Source organism: Engraulis encrasicolus, chromosome 7 (assembly GCF_034702125.1).
Source record: "Engraulis encrasicolus isolate BLACKSEA-1 chromosome 7, IST_EnEncr_1.0, whole genome shotgun sequence".
Classification (NCBI taxonomy): Eukaryota; Metazoa; Chordata; class Actinopteri; order Clupeiformes; family Engraulidae; genus Engraulis; species Engraulis encrasicolus.
The window spans coordinates 38,876,642-38,903,881 of record NC_085863.1 but is presented as its reverse complement, the minus strand read 5'-3'; the positions used below and the strand labels follow the sequence as shown (position 1 = coordinate 38,903,881).

Below are 27,240 nucleotides of genomic sequence, written 5' to 3'. Positions count from 1 at the left end.
AGCATGTTCACCGACGCGTAGAGACCCGAACCAAAAGAAGAAAGTCAGCCAGGCACCTGAAAGAATCGTTCATCCTCTACGGTAACGCAATATCTTAGACTTCCATGATGCGACACAGACTAAAATTATAAACTACCCAACAACCTACGCCGCCAAACAAGGGGGAAAATACGAGGTAGCCCAATAGGCCTACCAAAACAACACTGATACGCAAAAACAATGATGTAAGTTTGCCACCTGGCGGTTGCTTGCTGTAGCCGTCGAACATTTCAAGTCAAGTCAAGTGTAGGCCTACTTTATTCTCAAAAATCTATGTAACATGGTTAGCACAGAAGTTTGAAATTGTGCTTAACCAGTCTCCAATGTGCAGTTTAAAAAAAAAAAAAGAAAAAAAAAAGACATCGTCAATAATCGTTCTCTCTCTCTCACACACACACACACACACCTAAATTACTCATAGGCCTACATGAATTTACAATTCTTTCTCTGACACATTCATTCACAGCATACACACAGACACCACACTCACACATGTGCAGTTTTTCAAACACTAACATACTGATATAGACACGAATAATATAATACAATACAATACAATACAACACAACACACACACACACACTATACTGTGACAGGTAGATTTTCAAACCTGTCACTCGCCATTTTTACCAGTCATCTCATAATAATAATAATAATAATAATAATAATAGTAACAGTAACAATAGTGGTGATAAGTATCATTGCCATTATTATTATTAGAATTATTATTAAAATTATTATTATTATTTATTTGTAAGCGTAAAATGTGTATTTTTAGGTGCAATTTCCTGCATGCCAATCAATTTTAGGGTGAAGAATGGCAAATACCATCAGACAAAAAAGTGTTGTCTATTTATAGCTCGAGTGGAGGTGGAAGTTCTCACCCGTGAAGTGACTTGTGGGCTTACAAATTTACCCGTATTTGACGGGTGTTCCAACCCTGACTGACTCTCTCACACACACACACACACACACACACACACACACACACACACACACACACACACACACACACACACACACAGTTGGCAGGTCATGCCAAATCAGACATTTAGGTAAGACAAGCATACTTTTATTTAACAAAAGATGACACAAGGGTAATACAAACTGAACGAGTAGTGAATAGTACGAGCGGTTATCAGCAAAGGAGGAGTCATTCCTCATAGTGGATTGAAATTGAAATTTTCTTCAGACAACACTCAAAGGATGGCACACACAGTGTTAAAATGTTTACAACTATTCACTGTCTAGCTACTCAATAAAATGCTCACAAAAACAGAAATGCTCAGGGCCTTCATATTTTACTTTTATAGAAAACAAATTACATACTTAAAACTCTTCTTTGAATATTGCTTATCCACAAACATTCATCTTCAATAATTTATAATTTAAGAATACCACTGCAAAATATCTGTACATCCAAATCAGACAGAAGAATATGACAGCCTACATTTTGCAGTTCCTTCCTTTCAATGCGGTCAGACTTAGTAAAAGATAAACGAATGATGAACAAAACATTAACGCATTTTTGTAAATGAGTGGGAAATGTTATACAGGTATTTTATAATTATCAAACATGTATTCATTTAGTAAATGAATAAAAAAAACTTTAAAAGGTTAGTAAAATCTTGAACATACAATTTGTAGATATTTTATACATTTTATTATAAAACTTAATGAATAATAAACCTTTAATGTTTTGTTCATCATTAGTTAATTAAGTATTTATAATGCTTGTTATGCACCCATTATTATATAGTGTTACCAACTACATGACTTAGCTATGGATACAGGTCACAGTCATTTGAAAAGACAACATGGCTGTTTACTGCCATGTCACCGCACCAATACAGGCACTGCTAAATGTGTGAGTTAATGCCACTTGAGGAAAGGGAATTAGGAGGGAATAAAAAAGGGAATGTACAACCCAAAATGACCCCAGTGCTTTATTAGGGCCATATGTTTGTTATGTTCCAAAAAACAAGAGAAAAACTAGACAAAATACAGTAAACAGACCAAACGTATGTAAGTCTCAAAGCAGAGATCTGCATCCACAGACATGTATACATGTAGTCATGCACTTGTCTGTTTGCATCACTAGGCTTTGTGTGCTGCACATCACACCACCAATGGGATTGCGGTTAAGGTTTAATCGTCCAATGAACATCTACAGTGCAGGCCCAACCACAGCACCATGACATCATGGTTAATCACACAGCAGTGGTGACACATCCACGGCACACACACAGCATTCCGGTAGGAAACACACAGAATGCCGATTACCACACTGACACACACACACGCACACTCACACACACCTTCGGCTGTCCAGTCCACTGCCATTTGAGATGCACACGGCAACCAAATAGTTTACAGTCTTTAAAATGAAAGGCTGTCGCCATTAACAGCCTTCATGTCCCTTCATTCACTTCACCACACACGAAAGCAAACACTAATCCACCAATGTTTTTGATCATTTGCAATATACATGAAAATGTGCACATACGGTATTGGGTCATGGCAATTTTCCTTTTTTTACACCCACCAATCAACTATCAAGTGACATTTTTGTATATGAAGAATCTGCTAGTAGGAAGTTTGTGTGTTTGACCAATCACACAAACATCCTGATGGAAAAAAAGACAAAAGTGCAAAATATCTTCCCTCTATGCCATCTGTACATAAATCAGCTACTGACTGATCAGCTACTGAGATGTGATTGTGTGCCTACACAGTATGTGTTTATTACATGATGTGCCAATATGCAGCTATATGCATATCTGTTTTAGGTAATGTTGGTATAAAAACGATCATATAAGCACGTAAATAACCAGTTGCACGATACACTGTAAAAAAATGTCTTAACAAATTAATTTGAAAGACAAAAGCAGGAACATATACACTTTAAAATTACAGTCAATACGTCATACATCTTTACAAACTCTTTAGCTCTTTTGTCCAGAGTGTCCACTATGCACTGGCCAGGAGACAATGCAGGTCATCAGTGCTAGATGAGACTACACCACAAAGGATGATTTCTGTCTGAACTCCCCCTAAGAAACAGAGAATAAGAGAGACGGACATTGTGAAACCGAAAGAGACAGCAGTGCCTTGTTCTTTGTGTTGTTACTTGATCACTTTGTTTCTGAAGTGTACACTTTACTTTATTCGTGGATTTTAATGCTTGTGCCACTTAAGATCTAGTAGAAAGTACAAGCAGGCCCACTGACAGGCGTAGCTAGGGACCTGGAACACCTCTCAATGCATACTGTACATACAATACTGGAACCCGCCTGGGCCCTGAGACGAGTGCTATCCCTGTCAGCAAGCCTGCAACTAAGTATACTGTTCTAACCGGGCGAGTGGGTAAGTAGTATAGTGTCATGCAAATGTCCAGTTACAAAGGCCATTTAGCTACAACTAGAACTAGCTAGAACTCTTGTTCTGTTACAGCCCAACTACTTTCCAGAGCAACCTTTACAAGGACGTGTGATTACTATATCGTCAAATAATCTGATACTGTTGATTATCAAAATTATATTAAAGCTACCCGGCCAGAGAAATCTAACTAGGACTAACAAGTCAAACAATTTAATTGTTAGCATACTTTTTTTCTTAATTCATCAGCTGGAAGAACACTGAAGGAATAAGAATATGCATCGTCATTTACCTCCTCGTCATCATCGTCGGTTGGTGCTGGCTGGTTGTACACGGCAACCTTAGGCTTGCTGGGAAGGAAAACAGCAAGAGTTGATAAGTGCTGAGCAACAGGTCGGAATTTCACAGTTAAAAGGTTTGTCTTTTTTATTGCCTCAATTCTTTATTTATGAGCTCCATTTTGTATAAATTGCCATACAATGTTTCCAAAACGTACCTTTCTGCCATTTCTGGGAAAGACAAAAAGAGGGAGAGGGATATAAATGGTGACGGCATATTAGAATGTGTTGAATTAAAACAAAAGAAACATTATTTTTTTAACAAACATTCAAAGATAACATTGTACCCATACTTGGTATATATCCTTTGCTGTACGCAAACCACACTCCAAATGCCAGCAAACCAACAGCAATCAGTGCAAAGATAACCCCCGCAACTATGCCACCAACATTTACATCATCTGAAAGAGAAACAAAGGCAAACTGAGAAATATACAAACATATATACATAAACAGCCAATATATTGGTGTGCTTCGATATCATCAAGATTGTGGCAGCCTTCTGCACATAAAATCTGTTTATTAGTCAGTACAGCCAAAAGATTTACAGATTGGGTATGATCAAGTTATAGCTAATACATTTTTTCTTATCTTAAATGAAACTGAACTGTGGACTGACTAAGAAGTCAATGACTCATTATTAAGAACCTTCCTCCCCACTGTTTCCCCATAGCTTCCCCCTCTTTCTCTTTTACTGATAATGTGTGTTGTTTTCTTCTGATGGACCAATTCATTTTCATAGGCTACTGAGGTTGGTCTGGGTTGAAGACAGGGACAATTTGAAATAATGTTGCTTCCCAAGGTCCACAACACAAGGTCACAAGAATATGTAACAATAGTGCCTTGCTTCCCAAATCCTAACTCACCAACACAATCCTATACCACTACAGTTGCACTTGCTTTGGTCTGTGTTCCTGGACTTATCTGTAGCTAGTTTACACAATCTAATAAGCCAGTTAAAAAGAAAAAAAACAGTCACGCTAGCTATTTAGGAAATTTCAAGCAAGAGTAAGTGTGACGCGAGTCAGCCTCAGGATGTGACATCAGTAAAGGTTAGCCCATTGCGGCATGACCCTCATTCTACATCAGATGGGAGATGCAAATTAGCTTAGTTCATTCAGTGCTTTGGAAAACACGTAAGCACCCTTTCCACATCGACAGCGCCCAGCATGCAAATGTATGCATAGCGATAGACAGAGTTTCAAAACAATGTCTATACTGTATATGCACTTAGCACAAAACAATTGAGTCAATACACCTCTGCTTTCCAAATTCAAGCTCTTAGCCTATATCCGCCGGATGGGTAAAGTGACAAACATAATGTAAGCTTATTCACATCAAATCCATCCATGATGTGCACTCTCTAAACAAAAAGAGTGGAAATGGAACCATGTGGTAGTACTGTACTGTCACAGAAACATTATTGATAAATGCTAAAATGTGATAACATTGTTTAAAAAAATTAACGCTATTGAATGTATAATTGAACTTGTAAATCGAAAGTGTGTAAGAATGAGTCACATCACCGATCTACCTCCACCGGAGGCTACCACAAGATACAGGATGTTCACATGAACATGTGAGGTACTGAAATGTGCCAAGATCAAGTTTAACCAAATTAAAGACCCTGTGGTGGTCAGGACTAGCCTGACTGTAACACAAAAAATATGGTCAGGAAAGTTAACCGGTTCAAACTACTTCACTGCATACGGCAGTGCAGACGTGTCATCGCCATGCCAAGTACTGCCAAATGACTCGCTACAAAGACTCAAACAGAAAACAACTCGCTACACAGATTGAGCTCTGTGATTGGAGGACACAGTTCATGACCTGGGTAGAATTTTTCCCCTATGGTGTGATGCCCTAATCTTTCTGCCACTAGGGTTTGTCTAGTGTAACTAAGCAAGTCATTTCACAATCCTTCTGACACAGCACCACTGTTAGTCACTCACATGCCATCATCTTGACTGCTTCACAGCGCTGTGGAGGGCCCGCTTTATTACTCGACTCACAGAAGTAGTCACCAGAATCAGCATGGGAAACAGCAGGAAAGTCCTGATTGAAAGAGAACAAAAGAAGGGAGAGTTATGGAGAGAGAAACAAATAGCAAGACGCTCACGAGTATGTGGGCTTATGCATACAATAAGGTGTGATGTCCGTGTGTGATAAGCAGGGATTAAAGCAAAAAAAAGTCATCTGACTGAACTTTTTTTACCGGTTAGGCACCCGATCGAGTATCACTCCGTAACCCAACGAAAACCAATGTAGCCAGGCTCTGCCCTCATAACGAAACATACACTGGTTTTATGCAAGGAACGGTGCCAGAGCCAACACTAGGCATAGGCAGACAGGGCAGTCGCCTAGAGCAGAATAGGCCTATGTCTTGAGGGCGCCAGTAAAACCAAAAAGTGCCACAAAATCAGAACTTCAACCAACATAAAACTTTACACTTCACATCAACAATGAATATTCATTATACACTCAGTAGGCCTATATACACACTCAGTATGAATGTACCTGTAGGTACTAGATCAGATGTGCTCAATCAGATGTAGGCCTACAATGCTATGTTTACAGATGCCAATTTCTAAATACAAGAAAAAGGAAAGAGGGAAAGGGGCAGGCCTAGGCCACCAGATTGACTAGAAATGGCAGAGAATGGAGGGATAATGGATACTATATCAGACTGCAAACATTGAACTGCAATTTGGTTCATGTTTTGGTTATTTCCTCTTATATCTACCCATTATTTATGAATTGTTCACAACATTATGCAGAATGGATTCACAATGAGTGTTGCTTCAAAATGGTCTAGCTGATATCATAGAATTATTGAGTTGGAATTGCAATGCGTTGACACAGTGATCCCATTATGGGTTTTTTTTAGTAGTAGGCTATATTTTTCTTTCCCATCAGAATGGGCAAACACTGTTCTGGTGAAAGCACTGGTGCGCATTGCTTGCAGTATTTCTGACATTTAAAAAAATAATGCACTGGTCATAGCAATCAGAGGGAGAAAACTAGTTGTTGGTTATTTTGTATGTTTTTCACTATTCGTCCTGTAGTCAACCTCTTGTGTTCTACCGTTTTGAAAACCTATGGCTACCGGTACTTTTTTGCTTCTCGATGTGCGGTGCCAGGCACACGCTTACCATTGATTTAAAAAACGTCCCCGATTCCTACACGCACTCGTGTTCTCTCCTACAAGCGGACACGACACAGTCACAGACATACGTCTATCGTTTAACAAAAGTAACACACTTTCCCAAGCTTGTCGCGCAACTTTCCACTCGAATCAAGACAAACCACCCACCCATCAGTCCTGAGTGCGCAGTGCGCAAATAACTGAACTGAAACGAAGCGGATAGTCCGAGAAGATGGGCACAGACGTTTAGCCACTCAAAAACAAGCACACACACAACTGTTGCTGCACACTACTCCAGTTAGCAAAAATAGCATCACACAGTAGCCTACAACAAGCCTTGAAAGTGAAAGAAACACCGAAACGGCATTTATTGACCATGAGTCCACCCATCAGAACACTGTTTCCCAGAGCAAGACGTGGCATAAAATATTGGCTCTGCCAGGGATATCCTCCGTGACCCCGGTAAAATGCAACCCATTTTTAACTTATTTCTTAAATATATATCGGCAACAACAAAGTTAATATGCTATGATTACAAATGAGACTGTACATTATCCGTTGTCAGAAAGACAACTAGAGCTAGTTCTACACGTAGCCAGTCAAACGCGCTAAACTTTGAGGATGAAAGGCATGGTATTACGCATGGCATATCCTAGCTAGCTGCCAATGATAGCCGTCACATTAGAGCTATGAATAATGTTTTTTTTAATCGCTCGCGCTGCGCCGCAACCGAATTGCTGACCGCTCGTGTACTTTTTTTTTTTTGGAACACGGAAGAAAAGGGGATGGCTCAAAACTACTGAGTGAATCTGTTGTATGACACCACCGGTGATGGCGCGTGTATAACTAAATCCGTACACCAAACACACCTCTCCTTCCCTTCTCATGACCAGGAGTGCTCTCGATTTGAGTTCAGTTGGAAAGTAAAAATTGTAAATTAATTGACATGAATTATAAAGACGGAAATCCGTCCAAACGAAAATCCAGTTGACGGAAATCCGTCATAGCGACGGAAAACTTTAATCCCTGGATAAGTCATGGCAGTGAAACTTGGCATGGAATTAATTTGAATTCGATTGTTTGGAATTGATTTCCGAGGGAGAGAGAGAGAGAGAGAGAGAGAGAGAGAGAGAGAGAGAGAGAGAGAGAGAGAGAGAGAGAGAGAGAGAGAATATGTGCACAATTGAAAGACAATTCTTCAAATCCTTACCAGGATAGTGTGGAGCTTACCAGGGTGCCTAAATTGGAGTCAATCTTGTAGGTCATGTTCTTGAAGTTCTCAAATTTGCTAGGGTCGTCGGGAAGGGGAACATCGTTTTTGTACCACTTGTAAGTGGCTGCCGGTGACGCAGTGGGGTCCATACATGAGAGAATGGCTTGATGACCGGTCGTCACAGACGTAGGGATCATACAGAGTGGTACTGATGGAGGAACTGTGGAAAACACACAATCTTAAAAACACTAATGTTCAAAAATAAATGGGCAGCCATTGACGTTGGCATTTTTAAGGGACATTATACCCAAGACGACGAGCTGAATTTGGGCCTCTGCAGTGTGGTCAGCTCCCGCCACGGCACACGCATACTCCCCCGAGTCCTCCCTGGTCACCTTGTCAAATCGAAGACCGCCAGCATATTTCGTCACCCTGCCTTGGTATGGCTCTGTTAAAAAAAGGTTATGTTGTGTTATTACTGTAGACATTTCACAACATGACATGTGTACATGTGGGTGGGAGGGGCAGGGACAATGTATACAAGTCTGTGATGATGTGACCAACACAATGACTGTGGGTATGCCCTCATTGCCATGCCAATGAGTCTGGCTCTTTGGTGCAGCAGTCACAGCATACCCTTTGCTAGAACCAGAGGCTGGCCGGAATCAAGCTGGGTGGAGCAACACACTCCTTCACAACAAAGAACACGAATAAAACTTTAAATACAGCGAGATGTCTTGACAAGCATACCTGTTGGTTGACCATCGAAATAGACAAAGGAGGACTGGCTGGATTTCCTAACGCTCCACTCCACTCTGGGGTTCGAGCCAAAGTCCGATGTGTAAGTGCACTTGAGGTCAGCCCCTTGAGAAGAGGTGAGGCAGGAGACAAGATCAGAAGACATGTTTATATTCAGCATCCCGATTTAATGTAATAGAGAAATCTGTAAAGGGCAGAATGTCTAATGAGTGTGGTAACGTGACCATTTAAATGAGCATTAGGTCACCACTTGACGTTTATGTGACCATATGATTTTCATTACCTTGGTTCTCTTGAACTTCGACGACTGGAGTACTGGTGGAGGCTGTGAACGCTGAGTCTGTTAGGAAAGGAAGACAACAAGATTTTGGATTGATGCACATTCACAAGTGCTTTGTAGCGAACACACACATTCATCGCTCTGAATTAACTTTTTCATCACCAGCCAAAATGGCTAGTAGATGTTAGCCAAACACACATCCACAAATGGGTCAAAGCAGCTGGTACGTTGTTCTTTTCCACCAGCCAAACCGAGATTTCACCAGCATTTGGCCGGTTGGCTGGTGTCCTGCACACATTAGCACAACTTATCTCAGTTCAGGGGCCACATTCAGCCTATTTGATCTGAAGTGGGCTGGACCAGTAACGCAATTGTAAAACATTGCAAATTTCTGCTTCATATTGGAATCACATTGCTAGTGGATGACGTTATTAAAAACTTGAAATCTCAGACAACTGCAGCAAATTTTGTAGGCCCAATGGGCTAGATATTTACTTCTTATTTTGACATTTTTTTTACCCCCTCTACAAGTCTGGGATCGTATTGAACCATCTGGCAGGCCGCATCCAGCCCCCGGGCCGTTTGACACCCTCGCATTAGAATTTCATCTTTTTAGGTGATCTTTTTTCACAGAAAGACAGTTTCTATGGGGTAGGTGGGTTCTCTTTTTGCAAACAGCTCCCACCTTGACTAGGTCCCCTGAAAACCGTTAGTAGTCAGTGTTTCTTGCAAAACGTGGTTGGGGATATACAGTCAATCCGGAAAGTATTCACAGCGCTTCACTTTTTTCACATTTCATTATCTTACAGCCTTATTCCAAATGCTACAAATGAATCTCTGTTGTCAAAATCCTACACACATTATTCCATTATGACCATGTGAAAAACAAGTTGTCTTGACAGTTTTGAAAATGTATACATCGTTTGGGGATGTATGAATGCCGTCAACATTGGAAATCTGAATTACATCTAAAGAAGCATGCATGTCAACATGCACTGCAACTGCAGAAGCAGATGATGATACTCTCCATAGGATTTCATTCAAAACTCATGCCCATCTATTTTAGCCAGGTGCAGACTCAAAATGTACAATTTCAATGTACTGAAAGGTAGAAACACACACCGATGACCTCCCTTTTAATCCCTTTTCATTTCGAAATGAAAAAATGAATGTAGTTGCTGCCAAAGGTGGTTCTACAAAGTATTAAGCAAAGGCTGTGAATACTTTTGTAAAAATGATTTCTTTGTTTTTTATTTTTATACATTTTCAAAACTGTCAAGACAACTTGGTTTTCACATGGTCATGGTGGAATAATTTGTGCAGGATTTTGACAACAGAGATTCATTTGTAGAATTTGGAATAAGGCAGTAAGATAATAAAATGTGAAAAAGTGAAGCACTGTGAATACTTTCCAGATTGACTGTACCTGTAGCTGGTATCAGCCAGACTAATCAGAACTTCCCCCTGTACTTTAGGCCTATGTTGACGGCGGCCACCTTTACAACAGACCCCACCTTCACTAGGTCCTCTGAAAATATAACTTAACTGTATTGCAAATGTAACTTTACATTTCTTTAGAAAACTTGTCATATTTCTTGTGAAACGGCATAACATTAATATTATGCCGAGGGCAGGATAAGACAGCCTCCAATGCCGTAAACAGCCCTCGAGACATAAGTTTAGGTTCCCCACCCCTGTGCTGGATGATCGCAGCCTAATTACAATCTGTCAGATTGCTCATTGTCACATGATATCCTATTAAGGCAATATGGTGGTCAACAAAATGGCCTGACAGTCTTTATTGACATTCATTTTAATGAACAGCGCCAAAGGGGTGTGGGTGGTGGACTCAAACTCTGCATGCTACAACTATTGAGGAAAAGTAAACTTGGAGCATGAAACCAATTGAGTTTCTTTGTTCGTCTTTCTCAATGAAAACAGAATGATCAGATCATATGTGAAGTCTTCTGAGATGCATACAGAGTATTTCTTTTGTTGCATTGGAAATTATGTGAGAAAATAAGAATTTGATAATCTCTATATGAATTACATCCAGATAATAGAGCTGGCACACTGGCACACCTCTACAAGTACACTTGGGGGCTGAAGTGAAAGCTTGTCCTTTAAGTGCACCCCAGTTAAAAGATCAGCCAGTGAGTGGCTTTATGGATCCTTCACAGTAGGTTCAAGGTTAACAAAAAAGACCAAAATACCACAAACACAGGCGCGCCTCCACAAGTACACGTGAGGGGCTAAAGTGAAAGCCTCTCTCTTCAGAACACACTTATTCTAAATGGAACACAACTGATAATAAACATGGGCCGAGGGATCCTTCATAGGTTAAAGGTTAACAACAAAACAAACACAGACACACCTCTACAAGCAGACTGGGGGGTTTCCAGGGGAATGCAATGCATTCATCACAAACATAGATGCCCAATGCCTTGGCTTCAGGGTGTGAGTGAGTGCCGCAATGGCTGGCCCTTATTAAGAGATTTGCACCTCTCTGAGAATTGGTTTGTAGATACTAATCCATGCTACAGGACACTCCCATGTCTATCGCAGACACAAACACAGACAACCTTCAAAAACCCACAAAAAACACTAAAATTGGTAGTAGTAGTAGTCTTAGCTAAATAACTTTCTAACTTCTGTTTCGATTCCTTTTGTACAAAAAGAATGAAATGTTGAGACCCAAAACGTTTCCAATATGATATCGAAAAAATCTGTTACGCATGAGTGGCATGAGGACCGCAATAATGTGCTAAGAAATAGGCCTACAGTAAATGCCATGGGGAACCTGTGGAGAAAAAGCAGATGTTTTGAAATTGGACAATAGTGCCCGGTCAAGTTCCCTTGTTTTCACACGCTATTGGGCCTAATAGAATGCATTATATAAATCAGGAGTAGGCCTATATAAGTAGACTACATTTACACTTGATGTAAACAGTTTTGGTCATTAAAATAATGAAATATGGCCCCTAAAGCCTACTATAATTGTATACAGTAAATGTTATTGTACAAGAGTAAATGAGTAGGCCTACATGATCTGAGGAAAACAGCTGACAAAAACAGAAGTATTATAGTTTAGATATGACATAGGCCTAGAGAATGGTGACAGTAAGAAACTGCATTTAATTTTAATTAGGTATACCTGGTAAGACTTAGTAGGCTATACACTTAAAACGAAAAGTTGAGGCATGTACAACAGCTGAAACTAGGACAATAAACAAGCAACCTCTGTACGTAGTCAGTCATCACAGGCCTCTGTCGAGTTTCGGGGGGAAGGGAAAATGACGTTGACTAGTTACATATTAGCTAGGGACAGTGAGAGGAAGAGGATGTTAAAATTACAATATGGCCTGAATTACACCCATTATGCTTTAATGATACCCTGTCCTTTCGTTCATAACCTAGAAATAGGACCACCAGCATTCTGCACGTCAAAACGAGCGAATAATCAGTGAAGTTTGTCAACCTGTCAGATGTCTCCCCCCAGTTTTTACTTGAAGTGCGTTGCGTTTGTTCTCCAAGTGCTAGAGTTCTAGGCTACTTGAAATGGCAGGTGCGCATGCATATCGAAACGCACGTTAATAATATGTAATCAAAAGTTAGGAAAGATAACGAAAGAGGTAATAGGGCCTACCCAAACACAATGCCGTCTTGGAAATGTAAAGATAGCGGGACAGGCGGACTAGGTAAAATGGCTCCACTCACTGTCCACTCATCCCAAATAATGAGGAACCCAACTTGAGCAAGTCCCTAGGCTATATAGGCTATATGTCAATATTTCATCATATAGCCTCAACTATTGAAACTTAAATGTGTCACATTGTTGATATGAATGGCGCCGAGAAACGAGTGTGCAATGCCCAAAGTTATTACCTGCCCCTTGTAAGACTCCGAGGAAAATGAAAACTATCACCCCGCCATGGAAACACGTAGACCGACTTTTTGGCATCTTCCCTCCGCTTCTTTGAATTTCCCAAAGGTCTTTTCCAGACAATATTAAAAGTTAAAACTTTAAAGCCAAAGTATTCGATTGTTCGTCCACAGCTGGTTCCACCTGACCACAGGTAGGCTGCACACTGGCTCTGAAATCTGATAATGGGCGGGGCGCGTGACGCAGTACTAGAGGAAATTTTAAACCAGCTCTTCTGCAGTTGAGCTGCTAAAAGGGAGGTGTCATTTAACACAAAAACCTCGAAAGTCGCTCAAAATCCCTGTAGGGCGTTTTTTTTTTTTTTTAAATCATATAATGTCTTCAAGTCAAATACTGTAGCCTACAAATAAGACATGCATATTAAACACAGCCAAGTCAAGTTTCCGTGGGAGGCATACTGTTTTGTGGGCATATTGTTTTAAAGTAGAATGTTTAAGTGGGAGAAAAAAAACATTCTTGTGTGTTTCGTTTTTTTTTAATACAAATTACAAGCGTATGCATTTACAAATAGCTACCAAATTAAACAGGGGGAAAAAAACAAAGCAAAACATTGTAATGTTATGTACATGGATGCAATGTAAATAAACTAGAACAGACATGCTTAACTGCTACAGACAGAAGACTGAAGCCAATTTCTTTCTTTTCTCTCTGTGGCTATTTTGAAATTACTCTACTGTCTAAAGAATGAGGATTTATTGACAGCTTAGACAAAGACACGTGTTATTTTTTTGCTGTAAATAATTAATCGATTGACTTGACAGACACATTAATATTGAAAGTCACCTGGAAAAGCAACATTGTGTACAAAATGACAAAACAAATCAGAATCGAAGCATGTGATAGACAGTTTAACACTGATTAAAGGTTTGATGTAACTTTTTTCCATCACTGACCAGTCTCATAACTGACCATATCAACCTTCGTCTAAGAGTTGCACACAAATATTGTATTGAGAAAGGGGTTTGTCATTCAGCTTACAATCCATGGTTCGGCAACTGAAAAGCGGTATCCCAATGGAACTCACCCAGCTTTTAGGATAGATCATATAACACGACTGTAAGCCTAATGCTCAGACTTCCTGTATCTTTTCAGTGTGGTGATTTTTCCAGACCAGAATTTTGCCTTTCACATGGTTGTAAATATGACAGAAGGGGGAAAAAAACGAGGATGCAAATATGGTACAGCCGAAATCATTCATGAATACCAATCTAAGTCAAACCCTGTTTCACCCTTGGTGCTGAAAAACACAGTCAAAATGTTAAAACAGACCATGCTTAGATTGTCAAATGACCACCTTACCACTGTCACGGGTATAGGAAGCAGATGGTGTTGATAGGGGAGAAGGAAGTTGTGAAGATTTTGTTTTCTTCTTGTCATTGCAATGTCCATCAGGTAAATGGCTGGTGTATGTTTGGAGTTTTCTGTCTCAGCGGTGTTAATTGCATTCCTATCAGTCTCTGCACAACTTGAGTTTCATTATGCCTGCATACGTCTTCATCATGCTGTAATTTGCAAAGGAGGAGGACACGGTTTCAAACAAATGACAACATTCCTCTTGCAACTGCATCATTTCTCTTGAAGAAATGACTCCGTTTGCAAAGTGTGCCATGTCCATTTCTGGTCAGAGCTGTTCTTCCTCACCAATGATGTTCAGTGACCACTTTAACATCTAAAACTAAATAGGAAGAAGCAATGTCCAAACATGACAATGATAAAGAAAAAAAAAGCTAGACATGACACTATGCACCACCACCACCACCACCCCTTCCCGCAATTCCCACATTTTCCTTTGATGCCTTAACCTCGATTAGTCCTTTCATCATTGACTTCTTCTGATTGACATACTGTACGGTCAGTTGAAAATTAATGATTTTTTCTGTTGCTGTTGTTCTTGTTCATCGATGCAGACGTTAACACCAGTTGTAAGAGGGTCTATGCGGAATTTAAAAAAAAATAGAGAAAAGAATGACATTAAAAGAAAAACAAAAGAGAGAGAGACGGCACATCTTGTGTCCTCACTGGGGTTCCACACTCGCTGCTACGATGCCATGCTGACGAAGCTGACCTCGGAGGATCTGATTCTTGGATTTCCACTCCTCCACCTGAGAGACAAGGGAGGGCAGAGCAGAACATGTCAGTGCACACACATATACATTTATTGGTCATATGCTCATCTTCAAATCAGTATTGGAAATCCATTCGTTTTTTGACATTTAATTAGTCTGACACAAATGAAACATTGAAAAAAAGAAAAGAAAAGAAAAACAAGGTCCAGAGACCTACGTTGTGTACAAAACCTCCAAAAGGCAAAGATCTTTCTGACCGACTGACCAATATAGCAACTTATAAAGTCGTGGCATGTGACTAAAAATGGACATACCAACTGTGGCTCAAACAGCAAGGGCACTGACTGTTGCGCAGGAGACCGGGGTTCGATTCCGGACCAAGATTGTTTCCCAACCTTCCCCCCTCTCTTTCTCCCACTGCTTCTCCATTCCCTCTCAAACCGTCCTGGCAAGGCAAGAAAAGCCCAAATTCAATTTGAAAAGGACATCCCTCACCTCTTGTCTAAGTAGCTGGTTGTCCATCCTCAGGCGCTCCAGTGAGTCCATCTCCTCCCCCAGCCGGGCGTTGCTCTGCCTCAGCTCCTGGATGTAGTCGCAGGCTTTGGACAGAATACCCCCTTTGCTCTGCTTGCAAGGTGGGAAAGACCATACATGCAGCATGTAAATACCCTCAATGATGCAAAACAAGGGAAGCTGACGGGGTGGGGGTGGGGGGTGTTGGGTTTTCATTGCATTGTATTGGATGGGGGCCCTTTCAGATGACTTTGTCCCAATCAGTGGCCCTGCACATGACCATAATGGAGACCAAAAGAACCATGCACGGGTTAATCTGAAACCTAAATGTGGCCACTTGCGCCGTGTGCAGGACAAGACCTTGCGACCCACTAGCACAAAACCATAAGCGAACCACACTAGATGTACAGAAGTTGCAGGTTTTGCACAGAATGGCCAATTCACTATGTGACGCTGGACAAGACCATGCATGCAGTGTGGGAACAACCCAATGACACATAACCATAAGTTAACCACATTGGTAAGCCTTTCACACAGGAGTTTGAACAGGCTTTGCAAGCAGTGCGGTGTCAGTGCTGATTCAAGCTTCACAAAAGGGTGTGGCCTTCATTAACTTCAACCAGCAGCTTTTGAAATGACAGCCTTTTTGCCAGTGAGGTGCACACAGTGCATATTGTGCACACATCACAAAGGTGAAGTGTGAAGCATACATACAGTACTATTCTTGCCAGAACATTACAAACAACTTGACAAACAAAAGTAAATAAACCATGCAGAAACTTCAATCCCACTGATTGAATCATTTCTTAAATCATTTCTCTCTTATCTAAAAAAATACTTATGACTTCACTAACATCTGGAAACGGACTGTGCATGAGGACTTCATTGCTTTAAAGACAAAAGTAAGCTTACACTCAAAACTTAAGATTCTATAATATAAGGTGCTTTATTGACCCACCACACTGGCTATATCATTTAGACAGCCTGAATGTGGCAGATTCTGATCATAGACTACACAAACACAACAATGTACAGTATTCAAAGACCTTAAACTCCTATGCACAGCCAGTTTCCAGGAGCTGGTGAAGGGCAGTAATCCAAGGAAAACAAGAAGAATCACCGCAAACTGGCAGGCTTAATTTTTGTTGCTTTCTTAATTTAGTGAACAATGCGTTTCACTTTTGCTTCATCAGGTTCACTTTCACAAATTGAACCTGACGAAGCACAAGCGAAACGCATTGTTCACTTAATAAAAAAAGCAGCAAAATTAAGTCGACCAGTACGGGGTGATTTTTTTTGTTTTCCTTAACAACAATGTACAGTCTTTACCTGGCCATTCTTAGTGGAGTCCACCGAACAGTCGGGGATGGTTTTGGACAGCTGGACAATCCAGTTATTGATTTTATCTCTGCGTCTTCTTTCCACTGGAAAGCCAAAGTGACAAAGGTTATAACCTGCTGGTGGCATTCAGTGGCCAAAGGCTGATTAGCAAAAGGAAATGCATTGATGTGCGGTCTGACCTTCGTTATGCTGTGCTCGTCTCTTGTCATCTCTTGAAGTGCGTGGAGTCTCAGCTTTACTGTAGGCGAAAAAAATTAGGTGAGGAATATACACTTCCAGACTGAAGCCTGTATAAATGGCATTTTAAATTTAGTTATGCTGGGCATACACTATGGCATATGCAATATTTACAGTAGCTGGTATTCAGCTCCTGCTCAAACTGTAGGAGTGAATCCACAAGGTTTAAAAGTTCACATCTCACGAGTCAAGTCCTCACACTATACAACCCAAGGGTCGGATGCGACTAGAGTGCTCACGCTGTATGACTAGAGAGACTTCTGTTCTGTAACTGCAGATGACAAAAACGTGGTAGGGATATGCACACCTGAGGTGGAAGCGAGAATGCGCACTGAGAATCGCACTGCCCCAGCAATTTGTGAATGGCTATTGTGAAATGGCCTGCTTCAATTCTGCAATTCACTCATGAGGGGCGACCAGTATTTCAAACAGCTTTGATTTTCTTGCGATGGGAGTGTAATTTGAGCCAAAAATGGGCCCGATTTCCAAAAAGTCTTAAAACTGACAAATGGTGGCAAAATCGGACCAAAAGTTGCACAGTGTATGCCCGGCAAAATCAAAAACGCTTAATTTATTAGGTCTCCTCTTTGTGTTCCCACAGCCTGATTGCCTTTATTGAAGACAGGACAGTGAAGATGGTGACAGGAAAACAGTGGCAGAAAGTTGGGAAAGGATCTAGGAAATGACCTCTAGCACGGCCCGAACCAGGGTACCAGTACGACCCCTTAAGGGCGGGTTATGCTTCCTACTTGTGCCACAGAGTGAGCTTGTCGCAGCCATGATGCAGTTAATTTTGGTTTATGCCCGGTTTTGAAGCACGGTCTGCGCGATGTCATTCCGCTCAAACTGCCTTCAATACAAAGAGTAAACTAGACGTGTCGGTTGTTTTTTAGCATCACAGACTCGACGACAATGAAATGAAACATTAAATCTTTATATCACGTGCATGTTTGATCGCACTGGCAGCCACAGTGGTAGTTTGGAACAAAGAAGTGGCTCATTTGTCGAGGACGAAGCGGAATGTTTCCTCGACCTCGGAACCACTGTTCAACTGTCGAAATAACTTCAGCGTCGTAACTTGCAAGCGCATGTGTTGTCTTTGGTTCGTGTAAATAAATCAAACAACAAAGCACGGGCAACTTATTTAATGAAGAGCTCACAGTCCGTAGACCGACGAAGGTTAGAACAAGGAAGTAGCGCTTGTTCTCGACTCGAGGACAGAGCAGGCTGGTCGAGAGGACCAATCAGAGACCTATTTTCGCCCCTCCACGCCGTCGCTCCCTGCGTCGAGACACAATTTTGGGGAGGTGCCCCAGAGTACCTGCGTGATGGGGGGGGCTTCACTCCGTTAACTGCGCGGCTCACTGCATCACGACGCAGGGACGCTGGACTGGAGGCATAAACCACCCTTTAGTCCACTGAGCCCTCGTGCTCCCACCTTTGACGTTTTTAAATCAACTACAGCATAGTACAGCAAAGGCTCCCCGAGGGACCTCACCTTTGCGTGGTGGTCGTACTCAAAACATCTTGTGGCGACATCATCACATAGAGCTGACCTGGATTACAGAGGAAAAACAACAGGCAAAATCAGGGTTGCACAAGAGTGAAAGCAAAAATCACATTCAAACTTGCATTTATACATTTCTTATCTTTTCTTTATTAAGACAGAGTAGCAAAGAGAGACAGTATTAGGAGAGAGAGAGATAGGGAAGGCTTGGGAAATTCAAACCAGAGTCCCGATGGACAATGTAACCCGTGCATGTTCAGGTGTATGAGGGCTCTGCGCCACACCACTCCACATTCATACTTCTTCCCAGATGGTAAAGCAAAGCTAGAGCTCACCTGTGGGTGTGTTCTGAGTGAGTAATGAGTCGGGGGCTTGGACGTTGGTGACCATAGTGGCCGAGGGGGTATTTGCGATGGTGGCAGGATAGTAGTAATGCGTTTCAGCGGCCTCCCCATCCAGACCTTCAGCCTGCGCTAATACAGCCTGGACAAAACAAAAATGGGATGGAGTCACAGTAAGCATATTTTCATATATCACATAGTAGTATATAGGCCTACTACAAATACATGTATAATGTAGTCAAGATCATAGTTAATATAGGCCTTTCCCCACCATATAGTCAGCCACCTGCCATTATGGTGTCACGTAGAAAGTGATCTGGGACATACAGTGACAGTATCACAAAGTTTATTCATAACTCTCAGTCAAACCCTTCCTAAACTGTATCATCCATGCAGCATAGCCTTGACAAAACAAAAATGCACAGCAAAAACTGAAAATGTTAGCAAGCTTATTTTTCTAGTTACAAGTAAAACGCATCTAGTCAATCCTAATTTAAGTAAAAACACCTAATAACTAGCTTGAACATGAACTTTTAGACTATTTATACTATTATACTATATTGTTTTAAGACATTTGTCAATAGAGCATGTCATTTTTTCTTGGTCAGATTTTTTTTTAACTTATACTGTAAAAGTCACCCAGTATTATCGTAATTAGGCTTGTATAGCCATTTAACCAGTTTGAAATTCATACATTTCTTTTTGGTAAGGACAGTATGAATGAATGAATGAATGAATGAATGAATGAATGAATGAATGAATGAATGAATCTTTATTGTCATTGTACAGGTACAACGAAATTGGTAAAGTGCAGATGCTCACGGTGCTTAAAAATCAACAAAGAAACCTATATATATACTGTATAAAAATAATTCAGATTTTAAAAAGTCAGCTGTGCAAAATTAAGTGTGTAGATTGCTTTTGGATAAAAAATATCTTTTAGCCTGTTTGTTTTTTGTACCCAGAGCCCTGTAACGCCTGCCTGATGGCAGCAGCTCAAACAGTTTATGTCCAGTATGGTAGGGGTCTCTGATGATTTGCTTGGCTTTCTTTAGACAGCGACAGGAGAACAACTCCAAAATGTATTCATCAGTCACATTAGGCATTCCAAACCTGGTACACCTGCTAATTGACAGTCTGCAGGCAGTAATGAAAATGAGTTTTACAGGCTCTTCTATTGTGTTTTACCACTACATCAAGATTAACTGAACCTGGTTTACTACTAAGCTTGGTTCTTGCAATACCCCAGTGCAGCCCAGATGTAACCAGATGTGCAGTAGTGACCCTAGTACCTGTGTAACGGCTGGTGTGACGGCTTGCGTGACCGTGGGGAAGCCCGTGACCACGCTGACGGCTCCTGTGGCATCGGCCTGAGCGTCCACTCCTGTGCCATCGGCCACATGGATCACCCGATACGTCACCTGCAACACCAGACACGCGCACAAAGCACTGCAGTCAAGTCTAACAAAACATACAGACATTTAGTAATATTTCGATTTAGCCCATCACATTACAGTTTTGATACTTTATATTACTATATTTTTTGCAGATCAATCTTATTTAATTTCATATTTTGATATATATGTAACTAAAATCACAATAACTCATTTTCACTTTGACCATGGAAGCCTGATTCAGTCGATTATTGTGCAACTGTGTTTTTGTACCCTCTTTCGGCTGTGTTTGCTCCTCAACCATGCAAGTGCTTGTTTGAAACCAAAACAAGACTCATCTCTTCAGCGGAGTGGTATAGCTCAGCTATAGCACATGTCATGAATCACTCTTACACTTCTCCTCTCCAACAGCTGTGTGTGTGTGTGTGTGTGTGTGTGTGTGTGTGTGTGTGTGTGTGTGTGTGTGTGTGTGTGTGTGTGTGTGTGTGTGTGTGTGTGTGTGTGTGTGTTCTGCCTTTGGCTGAATGTATGTTAGCATGTGCTTTATGGATAATATATATGCAATGATGTATAATGTCTTGTGTATACTGTATTTATGTATGCATACTACTGGACACCTTTATTTCACTTGGTATTAAGTGATACTGTACTTAACTCTACTCTACTCTTCTCTACTATACAGCCTCACCTGCCCCCCTGCTCCCTCCGTCTTGAAGAGGTACTTAATAGGTTGATCCGTGGAGAATGCTGCTGATTGAATGGTGATGGCAGATGGATCATCTGCGGTCGCAACAGCCCCTTAAAGCAGAAGGACAGGACAATCATACAGGCAGTTGCAGACATGCATTAAGACAGTGTGTGTGTGTGTGTGTGTGTGTGTGTGTGTGTGTGTGTGTGTGTGTGTGTGTGTGTGTGTGTGTGTGTGTGTGTGTGTGTGTGTAAGCGTATTTTCTGGAGCACAAGCGTGCATGTGTGAACAGAAAGTGCGTATAACATTATCCAAGTGCAAGTATATAACAAATATTTCCAACCTTCCTCCATCACTGAAACATCCCCTTCTGTGTCTGGACTCTTTTGCTGTCTGTTCAAAAAGGAAAAAACACACCAACTCAAATGAACACTTGCACAGGTGAGAGAATGAACTAATTCAGTGGCCAAACGTGTGTTTAGAATGTAAAGCCGTGGACATGTCAGCCATGAAGGAAGTAGCATGTCTCACCCTTTCATTTCCAGCAGGGGTTAACCCCAAACAGGAGGTCCGAGGAACGGATCTAGCCCTGACTTGTACTGTTCTGGCTGAGCAATGTTTATAATAAATTCTACATGCCACTCCTTAGTCCAGACCAATCGATCTGCCCGTATACCTAAAAACAAAAACAGACAGAGCCCAGGACAAACAAATGGTTGAACAAATGTTTGGCTAGCTGTCGTTCAAGAATTCTCAAAGAGCGCACCTCTTGCTTCAGCATTTCTAATGCCAAGGGGCAGTCGTGGCCTCAAGATTGAGAAAGATCAGCTTATAGCTCATAATTCCCACAAATCTTGGGTAGTTACTTTGCAGGTCTACTGTCTTGATTCGTTGCGAAAACAGTTTCTCCATACGACCACAGTACGTCGTGGAATATCATTAAGCTATCACACAAAATTGCTGAGGGAATAAAATATCATATGGATCCGTCTTTGTGTCAAAACTAGACAGTTCAACTGGGGTGACAGATGTGTTAATATCTCTGCTGTCTACCGGTCGTTATGAAGCGTTGAGTGTTTTACTTTGTTGTTGTCCCAATATTGCGTCAATTTTGAATTGTTGTTCGTGTTAGCTTTCTTGCTAGCTTTTGAAAAAGCAGGGTTAGCCACCGCTGTTGTTTTGATTACAATGTACCACCCCTCACTATGAGGGTTAAACTTGCAGTTATGGTCGGAAGCTAACCAGATGATTAAAATATACTATTGGAAGCACAGTTGCCAATTCGCATTTCGCGCATAATGCAATAATTCCATCACTGTGACAAAGCACTGCATTGATAGCACATAATAAAGCAGACAAATGGCATCAATGTAGCCATAGCCCAGTGGCTAGTTGGTTAGATTAGCGTTCTATGCTATCTAAGGTTGCTACTGGAAATTCTATAAGAGAAAAACGAGAACATATATGTTATAAATATGATAGCTGAAATTTTGATGTAGAAGCACTATGTCTCATTTGGCATAGATATGTAATGAAATTGCATACTTACTTTCAAAATGTTCATTCCTTGCTCCTTCTGCGCATGAGCAGTAATGTCTTCTTCTTGAAACTCTGCTCAACCAAATTTTGTATACGGCTCTGTTCAATGCGGCGAACGGCTGCCATCTGCTGGAAGAATCTTGACATTAGCGCTCACCTGCTTGCTGGCTGCAGCACACCAGCTGCTCTCCATACGCGTGCGTGCCTTTTTCATTCGAAGGGCGACAACAGACCCCACCTTCACTAGGTCCCCTGAAAATATTTCTTCATTGTATTGCAAATGTAATTTCCAAGGTTGCTTCAATCGTGTTGTATTTCATATGAAACTCCATAACATTAAAATTGTATTGGGGCCAGATAGGGCCCGTCCCTTTTTCATTCAAGCTTCAACTGCTGTGTCTTCTTTCCTGAGAGGGGGGGGGGGGGTCATTTCACATGAAATCAGACACTTTGGGACCCGACCGACACAGATTTCAATCATACTTGCTGTGTCTGTTTAGTAGCAAGCGAGCACCCCAGAACTGCATTTTTGTGAATCTGACACCAATATTAAGGGAGAAACAGACTAGCAAAGGTTTACATATGAGGGTAGGACACTATACATTCAGCCTTGATTATATCAGTCAGTGTAAGTCACAAAAAGATGTCTGAGGTGTTGTTTGAAAGCTCTTTTCTGGCTCTACAAATTACACAACAGCATGGAATACAACAACCTTCAGAATATGAATTATGATACATTGAAAAATTAAAAAATGAAAATCAAAAAAACTAAAGATAGCCTGTAAGGTCATAAACAACACCTGAAAATGGGGTGTTTGGTTCATTATTCATTTCAGAGATAATGGGACATAAAGGTTGAAGTGAGTTAAAGTAGTAATATGTATATATAGTGCTATGCTGATGACACCCAGATGTACCTGTCGTTCCGTCCAGAGGACACCACGGTTTCGGAACGCATCTCTGCCTGCCTCACCGATTTGTCAACATGGATGAAGGACCACCACCTACAGCTGAACCTGGCCAAGACAGAGCTCCTGGTGATCCCAGCTAAAGAGCCGCTCAGTCACAACATCAACCTCAAGATAGGCTCCACCATCGTGACCCCAAACAAAGTCGCCAAAAACCTTGGCGTCATGATTGATGATGAGCTGTCATGCTCCAACTACATCAACTCGGTCACCCGGACCTGTCGAATCCAGATGTCCAACGTACGGAATATCAGACCTGTGCTGACACAATATTCTACACAACGACTGGTCCAGGCCACGGTCCTGTCCCGCGTTGACTACTGCAACTCACTCATGACAGGTCTACCTGCTTGTGCGCTAAAGCCTCTGCAGATGATCCAGAATGCGGCGGCACGGTTGATATTCAATCAACCCAAAAGGACCCATGTTACTCCTCTATTTATTGAATTGCACTGGTTACCGATCGCCGCCCGGATCAAGCACAAGGCATTGACCCTTGCCTACAAAACCATCACAGGAACGGCCCCAGCTTATCTTAAGGACCTACTAACGCCTTATGTTATTGGGAGAGAACTGCACTCATCCAGCACAAGCCGTCTGGCTCAGCCATCTCTAGGTACTCCCAGTCAAGATTGTTCTCCGTTGTGGTACCCAAGTGGTGGAACAGTCTCCCAGAGGCAGCAAGACTAAGCACATCTCTTGCAGCCTTCAAGAAACAACTAAAGACATTCCTCTTTCGAGAGAATCTACTAGACTAATGCTTGAACTGGCCTTGCCCCAGGGCAGACTCCTGACATGATGTTTAGTTTAGTTTAGTTTGTGAGTGTGTGTTTGTGTGTGTGTGTACTCGTTATTTCCTCTTTATAAAAAAAAAAAAACCCTCTTTGCAATTGCACTTGTTCTGTATATCTCCTGTGCACTTTGTATTTGCTTGTGATGTTGGCTTGATTATGTCCTCTTTTGAAAGTCGCTTTGGTTATAAAGCGTCTGCCAAATGCAATGTAATGTAATGTAATGTAATGTAATAGAGTAGTGTCAGGGACAGGACTGGACTGGCCATCTGGCATTTTCCTGGTGGGCTCTGCACCCTCGTAGGTCCCAATTCCAGGTACTCAAAAACTACACAGCTTCTGCCCATTGTCAATGGACACAGTGGAAGCTAGCCCATTTTCAGTACTCAGAGATGGCAGGGTTGAAAGAATAAGCCCAGTAAAGGATTTTTTTTAATGTTCAAGCATCAAAGGGTATGTTGTAGCTGTATATTATGTCAACTAGTGGCTAGCATGTGTTGAGGAATGTATGCCAAGCACTGTAGAGGTGAAACTGAACTTGCTGCATCCTCATGGACCATCTCCATCCTTCACATATTCCGGTAGACATGCTGTCATGTGATATTACTATGATATTACTATATTATTAGGTGATCATGATGCCATATTTTTGAGTCCTATTATCTCTGAAATGAATAAAGAACCAAACACCAGCATTTCAGGTGTTGTTCATGACATTGCAGGCTACGTTTAGACAAGGAACTAGCCATTTTAAAATATAACTTTTTTTGATATTCAATTTTTAATTTTTCCATTTATCATAATTCATATTCTGAGGGTTGTTGTATTCCATGCTGTTTGTGTAATTTGTAGAGCCAGAAAATAGCTTTCAAATAACACCACAGACATCTTTTTGTGACTTACACTGACTGATATAATCAATGCTGAATGTATAGTGTCCTACCTTCATATGTAAACCTTTCCTATGTTTCTCCCTTAATATTGGTGTCAGATTCACACAAATACAGTATTGGGGTGCTACCATGCTACTTAACAGTCACAGCAAGTATGATTGAAATCTGTGTCGGTCGGGTCCCAAAGCGTCTGATTTCACGTGAAATGACCCAGAGAGAGAGAGCAATGCTAGGCTTGTTTTTGGCTATACTGAAGCGATATTGATCTGAGCTGCACTGAGGCTGACAGGAAGAGACTGCAGAGGGTGGCCAACACAGCAGAATAAAAACATAGGCTGCCCCCTGCCTCCCATAACATCCCACAACTCCCGCTGCCTAAACAGAGCCAGGAGCATCATTGAAGATGACTCGCACCCTGGCTTCCGTCTGTTCACACATTGTTGCCCTCTGGTAGGCACTAGGTCAATAACAGCTAGAACCAATAGAATGAAGGACAGCTTCTTCCCCAAAGCTGTCACAATTCTGAACCCATCCTTGCACTAAGGACTGTGTTCATCTATCAAGGACGGTGTGCACCTCGTAGGGAGGTTTCTAATATCATGCTGTGTATAATAACAATAAAAGGCTTCTTATTTCTATTTTCTCTTCTGTGATGTTATTCGCACTGTTCACCTTTTTTCACAGCCACCCCATTGATGGTTATGATGGATGTTGTGTGTGGGACAATCTGCTCAGTGTGTTTCTCTCTGTCTTTTTTTGACTTGTTGGGAGCAAGTGACCAGTCTGTTAAATTAGCCTCACCTCTGTTATGTGCTGTGTCATTGTTGCTCAACAGAACATTGTTCCAGCAGCACATTTTGATGACGTGCTTGCTGCAGCATAATGTTGTACAGGAATGGGTCTATAGAGCCAGGGGATAGCCTATGTACACGTGTGTGTGTGTGTGTGTGTGTGTGTGTGTGTGTGTGTGTGTGTGTGTGTGTGTGTGTGTGTGTGTGTGTGTGTGTGTGTGTGTGTGTGTGTGTGTTTATGTTTAGCAAAGGTTGAACACACAGTGGACCTGGCCCATGTGTATTTTTCTCAGAAGTGATTTTGTGTAAGTTTACTACACAAATCAACTGCTTCTGCCAGTTGTGTGGGAGGAAATGTCACATTTTTTTCCTCTCAGACGAAGTGTTCTTTTAGGCTGCACATTTTTCATACATTTGTTGTTACATTGATTGTACATTACTTACCATTATGTAACTGTAAATGTTTTTGTTGCAAAGATGTGGTTTCATGTTTTGTTTGTTTTGTTTATTTGTTGGATCCCCATTAGCAGTGGTATAGGTATTCTACCGAGGCAGGCTCACTGGTGTCACAGTTAATTTATGATACCAAAAAAAGTCAAGTCAAGTCAAGTGCACTTTCACCTGTGGCTAGGTCACCTGTGGCTAGGTCAGTGGATTGTTCTATTTTCTCTCTGTACCTGTGGCTTCACCCCATCCTCTTGTCTCTCTCTCGTCTCTCTCACGCTAGCTCAGGTCACACTGTATATGGGTGGTTGACGTTTAAGGGCGTAACGCAAAAAAAAAAAAAAGTTTTTCAAATTCCTGAAAAAAATGATGGATAAAAATTGGGAAAAAATAGAAAAAAATAAAGCACTTAGTGGTCTGTGGAATTTCACCTTATTTTTTGCCATTTTTGGGAAAATGTGTCTTGCATCAACACATTGCATAGGCATGTCACACCGCAGGAAAATGGAGTCACACCACAGGGAATTCACTGCATTATGGCCATTTTAATCCTTTTGTATACATGACTGACATCTGAGCTCATGCTAACTTGATAATGATATTGTGTTTAATCTTAATATGTGTTTTCATTT

The 27,240-nt window shown here is 41.3% G+C and overlaps 2 protein-coding genes and 1 long non-coding RNA gene across 5 annotated transcripts; all 3 read right to left on the bottom strand.

Moving 5' to 3' along the window:
* Positions 1 to 1,095: 1,095 nt before the first annotated feature.
* Positions 1,096 to 3,769, bottom strand: LOC134452854 (uncharacterized). Its single transcript, XR_010035526.1, has 2 exons — positions 3,710 to 3,769; positions 1,096 to 3,092 (listed from the first exon to the last, which is right to left on the bottom strand). It is a non-coding gene; the product is annotated as an uncharacterized LOC134452854 (long non-coding RNA).
* Positions 3,770 to 4,013: 244 nt separating this feature from the next.
* On the bottom strand, positions 4,014 to 13,238 carry LOC134451832 (junctional adhesion molecule A-like). The gene is made up of 7 exons (XM_063202230.1): positions 13,038 to 13,238; positions 9,156 to 9,212; positions 8,864 to 8,977; positions 8,421 to 8,561; positions 8,131 to 8,333; positions 5,708 to 5,810; positions 4,014 to 4,156 (listed from the first exon to the last, which is right to left on the bottom strand). The coding sequence occupies exons 1-7, from the start codon at positions 13,111 to 13,113 to the stop codon at positions 4,014 to 4,016; spliced, it is 837 nt and encodes a 278-aa protein (XP_063058300.1). The 5' UTR covers positions 13,114 to 13,238.
* A 318-nt stretch (positions 13,239 to 13,556) lies between these two features.
* Positions 13,557 to 22,811, bottom strand: LOC134452852 (upstream stimulatory factor 1-like). 3 transcript variants are annotated; one of them, XM_063203489.1, is made up of 11 exons: positions 22,732 to 22,811; positions 21,714 to 21,858; positions 21,526 to 21,575; positions 21,183 to 21,292; positions 20,393 to 20,521; positions 19,095 to 19,242; positions 18,751 to 18,808; positions 17,195 to 17,253; positions 17,004 to 17,098; positions 15,657 to 15,788; positions 13,557 to 15,197 (listed from the first exon to the last, which is right to left on the bottom strand). In XM_063203489.1, the coding sequence occupies exons 2-11, from the start codon at positions 21,719 to 21,721 to the stop codon at positions 15,111 to 15,113; spliced, it is 876 nt and encodes a 291-aa protein (XP_063059559.1). In that variant the 5' UTR covers positions 21,722 to 21,858; positions 22,732 to 22,811; the 3' UTR covers positions 13,557 to 15,110. The 3 variants fall into 3 exon arrangements, with proteins under 3 accessions (XP_063059559.1, XP_063059560.1, XP_063059561.1); XM_063203490.1 differs by having other exon boundaries at positions 15,657 to 15,785; XM_063203491.1 differs by lacking the exon at positions 21,714 to 21,858 and having other exon boundaries at positions 22,732 to 22,799.
* Between the last annotated feature and the right edge of the window lie 4,429 nt (positions 22,812 to 27,240).